This window comes from Panthera tigris, chromosome B1 (genome assembly GCF_018350195.1).
Source record: "Panthera tigris isolate Pti1 chromosome B1, P.tigris_Pti1_mat1.1, whole genome shotgun sequence".
Taxonomy (NCBI): Eukaryota; Metazoa; Chordata; class Mammalia; order Carnivora; family Felidae; genus Panthera; species Panthera tigris.
The window spans coordinates 55201122-55213188 of NC_056663.1; the positions used below are offsets into that span (position 1 = coordinate 55201122).

Sequence of the window (12067 nt, forward strand, 5' to 3'; positions counted from 1 at the left end):
CTCACCACTGCAACCTGTTGCTCAAAAAGTCATTACTCGTTTTGTTTATCTAGGACCACACAGTGAGTGAGAGGGCCATACAATTTATCACTCAATCCAAGGCCCTGCTTACATCTGCAAGCTTATCAAGTACTGTACTCCCTTTAAACTCACCATGCCAACCTCAGGGGCTTTGCACTTCCTGTTCCGTCTGCCTAGGACATTCTTCCCTCAGAATTACATTAGAGACTTATTCTTTGGGCCTCTGCTCAGCCACTGCCTCCTGACCTTCCCTGCACGATCCCCATGCCCCTTTCTCCTTCATGTTATCCTGTATTGTCTTCAGTGTTTCTATTTGAAATTACCTCCCTACTGTCTCTATGTCCCCTTTTCAATGTAGTACACTTAAGCGAGTCTACTTTGTTAAAATCTGCGGTGTTTGGTCAGAGAGCATCACTCTGAGGTCCAAAAATGGGAGATTGAATCTGGCTCTACCACTTACGAAGGAAGTGACCTCAGGCAAAGAGCTCACCTCTCTAACTCAGTGGTCTCCTCCATAAAGTGATGATGACATCAGACTTGCATTAGAGGGCTGTTGTTACAATTAAACAACATAATACAGGTAGAATGCTTACCTGGCACAAAGGATTCAAGGTATGTTATCTATTATCACTGCTATTATTACTTGCTGCTCAATGGCATCTCCAATGCCTCGAGCAATAGATGGTACTTAGTAGACAAGCAATAAATATTTGAAATACTTGAGAGTTGGTAAGTAAATGGATGTCACCACCCCCTTAACTCCAAGCTTTCCAAAAAGCTCCTCTAAGTGCTGAATTAATGACACCCCAACCCTGTTCCTTGGCCTACCTTCAAAATGTGGCCCGAACTTACTTTCCCAATCTTACCTTCCATCGCTTTTCTCCAGTAAAAACCAGACTTTTCTTCTGGTCTCACCATATTCTTTTAGTATACAATGTTCTTCCCTGCGTCTCTCCCCCAAATCCCACCGCCACCCAGGTCTAGCCCAATGCCATGCTCCTGCTTCTTGCCTCTGAACACCCGCCTCCCACAACCGGGCGAGAACTTCCTTTTTATGACTGTTACATATTCACACAGATGATCTCACTTATGAGAAGAGCTCAGAGTCTGTGTCCTTTTGTCATTTCTCCATCTCCACTGCCCAGCCCAGTGCCTTGTGGAAAGCCCTCAACACATTATTTTGAGCAAATGGATGGTTGGAAGTTGGGAGCCTCTGTAAAAAGGCTTATAGATTAACCAGCCTTATATATCAAAAGAAAACTGCAATTATTACGAACACACCTACTGTGTGGTTATTAGGTCAAGACCTGAGGAGCGTCTTTATTATGTCAATACATTTTACCCTCTCCACTGTACCGTATAGCATCTCTAATGTCTAAAGCCACGGATGGCATTTAGTAAACAATAAATACGTGACATCTCGTAGGGGCGCCTGGGTGGCTCAGTCGGTTAAGCCTCCAGCTTCAGCTCAGGTCATGATCTCACAGTTGGTGGGTTCGGGCCCCGCGTCGGGCTCTGTGCTGACAGCTCAGAGCCTGGCACCTACTACAAGTTCTGTGTCTCCCTCTCTGTCCCTCTCCCTCTCATGCTCTGTCTCTCAATAAATAAATAAACGCTAAAAAAAAAATATATATATATATATATATATATCCTAATTCTTAAAGGATTCTGTCCACATCGTTAATACGTATTTCACCCTCTCACCCATCCCCCCTCTTCCACCATACAAAATCCAACTATAAAATCATTCCTTCCATAGACTCAAGCTATGTCCTTTTTATCCTAGAAACTCTAAATTCTTAATTTAACCACTTCTCTCCTTCTGCCAGATTGTACATTCATTCTTCAGGGATGAAAAGTCAGAATTCAAAACACGAACAAAGACAATGATCTAAGGTGGAAGTCAAGTAATCACAATCATTTTCCTCCATTCAAGAGCCACTCAAATCTTGCTGTTCTTCTAACTCGAGTTAGAATTTACAAACATTCTGTTTACAAATGGCCCAAGCTCAGAATTCTGATTTTTCACGTTGCATTATTTTCTTTCTCCTTCTGTCTCCAATTTGCGATTGCTGATCTAACACAGCTTATACTAAAACCAAATCATAGCCTACAGCTTATCTCCCATTCCATGCAGCCAGTCTCAGTCACAAAATAGTTATCCAAATTCAACCACTATTTAACAGTTCTCATTCTTCCCTTTCTAATAATTGTGCACTCCCTGGATGACTATTCTCCACCTTCTCCACCTACTGACCTGGCTATTAACAAAACATATTCTGTGACAACCCTCTTAGTGTTTCCTTATATTGCTACTGGATTAAGGAAGAAAGGAAAGAAACCAGGCTCTGAGAGTACTGCACCTTTTTCTTTAACTAGAATGAGATCCCTTTACAGCAGAGACTTTTATTTGAGGTATTCTTGGTATTCTCCAATGGGGTCTTCCTGGAAGGGAGGTGAAGATTGTGGTAGTTAACAGGATTGATGCCTGACCTTTGACCAATGGGTGGGCAACACTTCCACAAAATCCACAGATTTAGAATGCTTAGGAATTTGTGCATTTCTAGGATGTCCAGACCTAAAGGGGGAGACGTAAATGAATGCTTCAGCACCTTGGTAGGTGGGGGAGATACTCATGGAATGAGCTACCCCAAGAAACATAAATCCTGCCTTCAAGGGACTCGTCAGTGGTTCGCAGGGATATGTGAATGCTTCTGATTCTCCACACAGAAGAAAGCACATGTACATAAAAGTCTGCATGAATTTCAGGAGATCTATAAACCTCAGATTTCTTGGTCTTGGCAATGTGGGAGTTTTCACTGCAGGTGTGGAGGCAGGACAGCAAAACAGAACAAAAACCAATTCTGAGGCATTTCCACTGGGGAAGTGAGACAACAGTGACCACTTAAGACGCTACACTTCTCCTAAGTGATAGCTCCATTCCTAATAACATAAATGGAGCTTTCATTTGGAATAAAATCTTAAGGTCAAGGGCACTCTTTCAGGTTGCAACAAATCACCATGGAGATAAAGGGTCTGGTAAGGTAGAACTTGACTGTGACTGGGTAACGAATTCTGTCACTCCTCCTCATTCAAGCAATACTCCTTTCAAAGGGTCTTACCTTGCTTATCACCTAAAACCTCTCAGCCCAGAGATGATTCCTGAATTAGCCCCACTATGCAGTACATAGAATCATCAGTACACCTGCAGCTTCTCATCAGCGCCGAATTTGCTATAACCAAACCACTGAAGATCTCTCAATATTTCCATTACAAACCTTTACTGTCAGAGGCTTAGGATTCAACTTGAAACACTCCCGGCTAAAACCTGGGATATGGGGTCTGGAGATACTATAATTTAATTAAAGGAATGCTCTGCACCTTGCAAGTACTAAACAGATGGCCTTAATAAATGCTGACCTGAAACTATCCAGAAGACAAAGCCTAAAAAAAGCAAGCCTTCCCACAGTAAAATATAACAAAAATGTAGGAGTGCTTGTCCTCAGAACTTTCAGTGTAGCAACTAATCCATCATCCTAAACCTCCTGACACCTTCTCCTCTCCTCCCACAACCAATCACCTAGTCCTGACACCTTTGCATCTTTAATAGTTCTTGAATCAATTCTCCACTTCCACTGTCACCCGGCCAAGCCAAGCAGTACCATGTCCCACCTGAACTATTATAACCTCCAACAGGGCTCCTACTATCTGCTTTGGCTGTAAATCAATTCCTACTTCCTGCGGGCAGCCAAAATGATCTTTCCAAAACACAAATCTGATCACATCTCCCCTACTTAAAAATCCTGCAATCGCTTCCTGTGGCTCTAAAGGCCTAATCTTTAGCGTGTCTACAAGACCCATACTACCTTTGCATCCTCCCTCCACCTCTCCCTCTTACTCTCTGTGTTCTAATGATATTGGTCTTCTTCCAGTCCCTCAGTTCACCATACTTTCTCCTACCTCAGGATCTTTGCACATACTTCTCCCTCTCAGGAATGCCCTCCTCACACATCAGATCAACAACTATCTGTTCAAATCTTCAGATTTCAACTCAAAAGTCATTTCTTCAGGTAAGACTTTTATGATCAAGTTCCTGTTTTCTTATTCCCTATGGCTTTTCTTCACAGCATGTAGTATTAATTTTTATTTGCAGATTTGTGTCGTCTTATTCATGTGTTTTTTATTTCCCCACAAAGCTGTAAAATCTAGGAGCTTGGGGTAAGGCATATTTCCTCAACAACTAGCATTACTACATAGTAGGCACTCAAAACTGTTAAATAAATCAAGTCAAACACAACACAGTACAATTTGAACAGTAAGATTACCTTTTACGTCATTCACCTCAGAGAAACGGCAAAAGGCTTAGAGATAGGAAGGAAATAAGAAATGTGTTTCTCCAGGCACATGGGTGGCTCAGTCGGTGGAGAGACTGACGTCAGCTCAGGTCATGATCTCACCGTCCGTGAGTTTGCGCCCTGCGTCGGGCTCTGTGCCGACAGCTCAGAGCCTGGAGCAGAGCCTGGAGCCTGCTTCAGATTCTGTGTCTCCCTCTCTGCACCTCTCGCCCACTCACAGTCTCTCAAAAGTAAATAAACAGTAAAACATATATATATTAAAAAAAAAAAAAAAGAAATGGGTCTCTCATCCTGACCGTGGGTAATATGTTTTGCAATAATGACCTCATCCGCTGGACAGATATAAAGAAGTAGTCCAGGTTGAAAAAGAAAAGAAAAAAAAGAAAAAAGACCAGGTTGCTACAGACTTTGTTGCCTAGAACATTGAAAGTACAAGACAAAAAGTGGCACAGGGTGGAGCCATGAGAACAAGCTTGCCAGAGTAGAGGCAGAACCTTTATTTGGTAGATTGCTCTAGCCTATTTCAAGCCATTTACAGGGATTTATAGGGATCCAAAAAGCCCACATGTGGATCAGCATTAAAGGAGAGGCAGGTGTCTCACAGTGGGTGGAGATGTCTGCAATCATAATCAAAGGAAAAGAAACAGAAGGGGGAAGGGAGGGAGTCAAAATCTGAGTACTTGTCAGAATCTTCCCCAAAAGAAACGTTCTTCTAGAGCTAGATCTCAGAAGTTCTTAGGACAGTTCTTAGTAAAAGGAGGCAAAGGTCCCTTGTTTATGCTCTTAATGATTTATAAGCTATGCCTTAAATTGCTTAGTTAACGTTTGTCTGTAAAATTAATAAAATGGTTTGGCTTTCCTGATACGTGATCATTCTTTTCAGTGTTAATTACATTTAAAAGTCTTAATAAGCTAGCTTCGGTCTTTGGCAAATGATAGAAATTACGATGGACCCAATGACAAACTATCAAGTTGGACCAAAAATCAGGTATCACCACCTGCTACTGAGCGATTAGCATCGTGGCTGGGCACTTATTATATATCCGCTATAATAAGGTATTTCAAAAGAGATAGGCTTTGGTACAGATCCTCCACCGCCTCTTTAAAAGACTTGTCATTTGAACTGCAAGACATTCTGAATATGGCAAGTTTTGTCAAACTTTCCTCAGTTTCTCTCCCAGAAAATGGGGCTTTAGCCTTTCCAGCTCTCTGGAAAAAAGGTCATTTGATGACGTAAATTACTCTCCATTGCAATATTGTTATCTTTTATCAATCATTTTGAAAGCAAAATCAAAGAGGTCACCATGGGTCCATGAGATCGGAGAGGCTTGAAACCACAAAGACAATGAAGAGGGAAACTTGGTACTTTGCATTATCATTAACTTAGATGATACAGATAGGAATCCACTCTAGATACCATAAAGAGATTCCAAGGCAGTGAAGTCTAAAAAATACTAAAACTTAAAAGGGTAAATCTAATTTCATCATATAGGGTGAAACTGATACGGAAATCTCTTCCTAGCATTCTTATTCTTGAAAGAGAGCCTTCTCACCCAACTTCCTGATGCTGTTAGTGCTAAGTTAATAAAGGAGATCACACAGACGCAAGTAGGTACTATTTACTACAAAGCACAACTCCTCCCAAGGCCCTTGGGCCGCTTCAGTGTCCCTGAACTCTTCACGCCCTGTCTCACCCCGCCAAGGGCAGCTGGCTCAGGGGGCTCTCCGGGCTCCGGGATGAGGAAGGGGAGGGGTGCGACGGGTTCTCTTCTGGGAGCGGATCAGGCCGGGGGCCGAGGCCGGTACGCAGCCAACCAGCTGGGTCGGCGAAGCCGCAGTCGCCGCGGCCCCTTCCCGGCGCGGCTCGCGGTAACTAACGTTCCGAGGCGCCTGACTAAACCCTCAAAAGCAAGGGAGTGTCAAAGCTAACACTCGCGCCTTGGGCGGCAGACAAATGCGTCCCAGCGGAGAAGCCGGGAGCTTCGCGCCGCGGCGCCCCACGGCGTCGGGCTGGGCGAGCAGGCGGCAGCCAACGCCAAGCGGCGGGGCGCCGGCACAAGTTAGTTTTCCGGCCCGAGCAGCCCTGCCACCGCCCGGGAAGAGGAACCGGCCCCACGTCCCGCGGACAGAGCCGCCGGGAGCGAGCGAGCGGGAGGGCAACGCCGCTCGGGAAGAAGGGACTTCCCCGCGCGGCGTGGACCGCGGTGGAGGGGCCCCCGAGCCGCCGGGGACGCCCCTCAGCCACCCGGGGCCAACCGTCCCTCCCCTCGCCGGGGAAGCGAGAGGAAGGGCCGGTCCAGGGCGAGGCCTCCGCCGCACATCGCACCCCGTCTCCCCGCGACCGGAGTTGGGAGGGGGAGGCGGCGCTCTCCGTACGAGCCGGAGGCGGGGCGCCATCTCCCTCCCACTCCCGGCAGGCAGGCGGGCCGGGGGAGCCCGGGGCTGCGAGCATCCCGGACGGGCGGTGGCGGGAGGGAAGACTACACCGAGGGGCCTGGTCCCGAACGGCGGTGATGGTAGCGGCAGCATCTCGCCTCCTTCGGGCCTGCACGCGCCACAGGCCGCAGCCTGGACCAACCTGGCGTCCCCCGGCCGCGACCGCGGCGGTCCCCGCACTGAGGAGTCTGGAGTCGGGGGTCGGGCGGCCGCGGCCCCCGCTCTCCTCCCGCTCCGCCCCGCAGTCCCGGCGTGGAGCGCGGCCGCGGCCAGCGGAGCCCCGGGGCGGGGAAGCGCGGGAGGAAGGGGCGGCGAGGGGGCGGGCCGGCGGCTGGTAGCGGGGGACCCGGTGCGCGGGGCTCGGCGCCCCAGATCGGCCCGCGCTGCGCCAGCACCACCTGCGGAGCTGCAGCGCAACGCCGCGCCCCGACCCTGCCGCCCCTGCTCCCGCCACGCGCGCGCGCAAACAAAACAAGTTGCAGGTCGCCGCCGCCGGAGGGGGCGGGCGGGTCACTCACCCTCATCCTGCTCAGCGGGCTTGGGTCGTCCGGCCGCGGGGACAGGGAAGACCAGAGGACTACTAGCCCCAGGAAGCTTCCCACCACCAGTAAACTGCGTAAGATGAACCCAATCTTCAGCCTCATCTTCCTCCGCCGGCGAGAGACACAGAGCCCGGCGCAGCCGCCGCCACAGCTCTCCCCTCCCTCCTTCCCCCTCCTCCGGCTCTCCACCTCCTCCCTCCCCCACCCCTACCGCTTCGGCTGCCGCCCTCTCCGCTGCCTGCCCTTTCCAGCTCCAGATCCGGAACTCCCCTTGGCTCTACCTTCCCCCGGGCTCTTCCCTCCGCCCCCTCCCCGCGGCTCGCCGGCTCGGACCGCGCTCCGCCGCCGCCGCTCCCCCCGCCTCCCTCCGGCGGCCTCCGCAGAGCTCCAACCGACCCTTGTGCCTCGCTCCTCGCTCTTCGAAGCTTGCTTTCTGTGTACCTACTCCCTTCCCGGTCCGCAGTCCCCTTCTTCTCTCACCACTGTGCCCAAGAACCCCCTTCACAATTCCCTGTTACCCTAGAACTAACTTACACTTTCCCCAGGTCTGGTCCTTAGCCTTTGCCCCACCGCTCAGCTCTTAAAGCTTCCAGATTCCCAAACTTTTGGTTTAATTATGGGCCATAACTCTGTCCTTACCATCCGTGCCCTCCAGGATCCCCCACCCCGCCGCCACCCACCCCTCTACGCCCAGAGGACCGGGAGCCGCTCTCGGCTGCCCCTCCTTTTCTTACACCCACTACCCGGAGACCCCTGCCGCAAGGCTTGCAGGAAGCAAACCAGGAAGTCAGGGCTACCGCTGCCGCAGCAGCAGCTCCACGTGGCTGATTTATTGCTGGGAGGGTTTTTTCTTATTGATTGTTCTTGCTTTTTCACACGACTCCTTAAGGAGGTGGATTTGTAACCGAAAGGCCCAAGTGTGATGTGCAAATATCACTGGACTGGAGGGACTCACTTGGAAAGCCAATATTTCACTTTGTCTTGAGCTAATTGGAAGAAAGCCAATCTCGTGCTAATAGATATCAACCTGGTTCCTGGGCTGTTTGTATTCTGAGGCAGAGGATTTGGGGTTTTTTAAACAATGCTCTACCCTCGTTGCCTCCCTCAGACCTGATTTTTGCCACTTGATGAAGGTTCCTTGATTTCTGTTTTTCAACCCCTCTTCCTAAATTATACAGGAAAGGATATTGACAAATGTTTAGCCAAATGCTTCACGCTGAGGGAATAATTCTGTGCCCACATCTTCCAATAAAGATGCCAATCACTTTATTGCCAAGTGCATGTGATTACATTATCAGTGTGCTGTATCTTAAACTGCCTTGTTTAAGTTGAGCAGAATGTTTAATATTTTATCCTAATATTTAGGATGGTAAAAGTCGATCCTTTTCCCTAATGTTGACTCATATCAGAAGGACTTTAAGAAAAGGAAAACCTGGTTATTTAAATTTTTTAAATGAAGTAGAGAATTTGAATCATCCAGAAAAAGATTTGTAACAAACTAACTTTATGTGCTTCGGTAATTTGGGTTACACTACCTAGTATATTGGGGAATTTCGTGGATGCCATAATTTCAGAATTTCCACAAAATATCTGAAGTGATATCCTTGTGAACAAAATGGGGAAATGTAGAATGGGTTACAACAGAGTTAGGTATATTCTCGTCTGGCTGAATCATTGTACACAATTGAAGTATAAGCCTAATATACAGACCACCTGGAAGAGGCAGATCAAGTGTTGACCACACATCCCCATCTGACTCAGCATTTTTATCAACCACTGAAATTAAAAACCAGTTGCTTTTTAATGTAAGATGAGGGAGATTTTGCTGAAGACTTTTTTTTTTTTTTTTTTTTTTTTTTTTGGTGAAAAAGACCTGGATATTTAATTGATTAAGTATGAACCTGTTGGGTAATATAAAAAGCTAACGCCCGCTGCTGGGTCAATTCAGGTCAATGTTGCAACCCAGAAATTGCCTGTTAATAAGGACTCAGGTGATTCTGATCCAGATAAGCTGTGCATCACCTTTGGAGAAACAGTGAAAGAAAGAGGTGCTTGGGGAAAGATTTATGTAGGTTTGAATAGGATCAATTGTGGACCCAACTTGAGCTACTCAGAAGGGAGGAGGGACTCCTTTTGCAAAGTGGACAGTTCCCTAGACAGAGACTGGGCTTAGAACAGGTGACCTTCAAGGGATCTCATTCTGATCACATGAGAGAATAATTCCATTTGAAATCAGCAGCTGTAGTCCACCAGCAGTAGTTAAACCTTTCATTTGTGCTCTCATTTTCACAGTCCGAGGAGACAGTTTATTATTATTACCAAACTAGGAAGTTTCATTTTTACTGTTATGAGCATAGCTTGGCAGATAGGCAAATTGAAAGTGGTACTTATTACTCACTAAAGTAAAGGGAATGATTCTTGGGTCAAAATAGCATTCAGAGAAGACCCTGCAATCCCCCGTTACTTTTGCACATAGAGAACTTAAAATTTCTGTGAAAGGACATAAAGTTAGAAATCGACAAGTGGATATATAGTTGTAAAAGCCCATGTTTCTCTGAGTCCTAGCAATGCTTAAAAGAAACTAAAAGTATACCTTAAAATATATGCGCACTGGGGTGTCTGGATGGCTCAGTCGGTTAAGTGTCCAACTCTTGATTTCAGCTCAGGTCACCATCTCATGGGTCTCGTGAAGTTGAGCCCTGCATCAGGCTCTGTGCACTGACAGTGTAGAGCCTGCTTGGGATTCAGTCTCCCACCCTGTCTCTCTGCCCCTCTCCCGCTCTCTTTCTCAAAAATAAATAAATGTGTGTGTGTGTGTATATATATATATATATATATATACATACGTATACGCCCACCGCAACATTTGCTGGGAGGTAGCCTCTGTAGAGTTGACACACCTCTGTTTAGAACATGAGCTACGTTCATGGGGCGCCTGGGTGGCTCAGTCGGGTAAGTGTCCAACTCTTGGTTTTGGCTCAGGTCATGATCTCACGGTTTCGTGAGTTTAAGCCCCACATCGGGCTGTGCACTGACTGACGGTACGGAGCCTGCTTGGGATTCTCTCTCCCTATCTCTCTGCCCCTCCCCTACTCGTGCTGTCTCTGTCTCTCTCAAAATAAATAAATAAACTTAAAAAAAAATGAGCTACATTCAAAGCTTATGTCAAGGTTAGTCACTTAACCTCTCTGAACCTAGGACTCCTATCTGCTTAGCAGTGATTATAATACTTCACAATATTATTAAAAGGAATAATGGAGGTCAAGTACATATGCAATAAAATATAAAGATGTACAATGTAGGGATAGTGGGATAGAACAAGTCTCAGTTGTATATGGGCATAATTTTTTTTTTTTTTTTTTTAATGAATGCTATAGTAGTTGTATGACAAGGGTTTTTATGCTGGAATACTTCTGGGTTGTCTAATCCGGGTTCACTGAGGAAGAGGGTAGAGATTAGAACTGCACCAGAGGGACATAAAAGATGGCCAAGACACCATTGTTCTCAGTCAGGTGGTAGGCCCGGACATGGTACCTTTGGCTAGGAGGCCAGCAGAGAGGGCTCAGAAGCAAGGTAAGGGGAGGGAAGAGAATTTTTGTGAATACCCAATGTGTGCAAGATGCTTCATTTAACCTTTGCACACCCTTGAGTGTGGCTGGTATTACTGGTCTCAATCTGGGGTTCAAAGCAGATCTTTCTAACCTTGAAATTCTTGCCACTACATGCATACTCCTCACCAAGCTGTACTAGCATATAAATAAGTGTTTTCAGACAGGATGCAAAAGGTCAGGGCCTAAAGATTTGTTCATTTTTTTAAAAATTCTTCCTGGTGTCTGCTCTTTTAAAGGAGAACCCACCAGAAGGAATTGTGTCCATTCTTGGGCTACAGTTTAAAGGTGCAGTGCACCTCCGGGGCCCTCACCACACCTGTTTCATGCTGCAATCAAGCTGAACCTGAGTCTCTAAATGTATCTTGAACTCCTTGCCTTCAGGCCTTTGTACAGGAGTTCCCCTGAAATGACACCTTAATAGAAGGCTTTCCCCTGCTCCCTCCCACATCCGTCCCACCACTCCCCATGTCCCTCTCTAACCGATGTACTGGGATAGGTACCCTACTAGGTGCTCTGGCTGCACCCTGCACTTTTCCTTCGCTGTGAATGACCGCTACATTGTAATTGCTTAATTTCTTTCTCCACTCCCAGATTAAAAGGTACATGAGGGTGGATGTCTAGATAGGTAGATAGATGTCTATCTAATTCATCATTATATTCCTGTGTCTAGTGTGCAGAAAGGGTTTAGTAAATATTTTCTGATGAAATGCTGAATGAATAATTGGATTGAGAATATGAAGTGAAGAAGAAAGGTAGATGAGGAGTCAGGGTTATGTTACCTGCTCTTCCTCCTTAGCTGGAGGTTCTCCTTCTGAAGGTAAAACTTTAGAGGTTTTATTTAATTAGAAAACTGATTACTTTGCATGTTGTCAACAGCAGCAGCTGGTAGACTGATGCTTCCCCTTTAATCCGCATCCTACTAGGGCCACTCAGGACAAAAGGAAAGGGGTAGTTTAATTTAAATAGAGATTTTTGTATCTACTAAGATTCCCCCCCCCCACCCAACCCTCCCAAAAAAGAAAGAAATTAAGTTGTATTGAAATGGCAACATGTAGCCATGGGCAATTACCATCTGCAACCAAATTTCAATTTTCACTTTGTC

At 46.6% G+C, this 12067-nt stretch overlaps 1 protein-coding gene across 3 annotated transcripts in view; it reads right to left on the reverse strand.

Moving 5' to 3' along the window:
* GALNT7 (polypeptide N-acetylgalactosaminyltransferase 7) overlaps window positions 1-7592 on the reverse strand; it is a 144962-nt gene extending 137370 nt beyond the window's left edge. For 2 of the 3 annotated variants that reach the window (XM_042983615.1, XM_042983616.1), the window contains exon 1: window positions 7331-7592. In XM_042983615.1, coding sequence (XP_042839549.1) covers window positions 7331-7456 — 126 coding nt within the window. In that variant the 5' untranslated portion in view covers window positions 7457-7592. Of the gene's footprint in view, window positions 1-2384; window positions 2573-7330 lie in introns of those variants that run through there. The other variant, XM_042983617.1, reaches the window with a different exon arrangement.
* Window positions 7593-12067: the final 4475 nt, after the last annotated feature.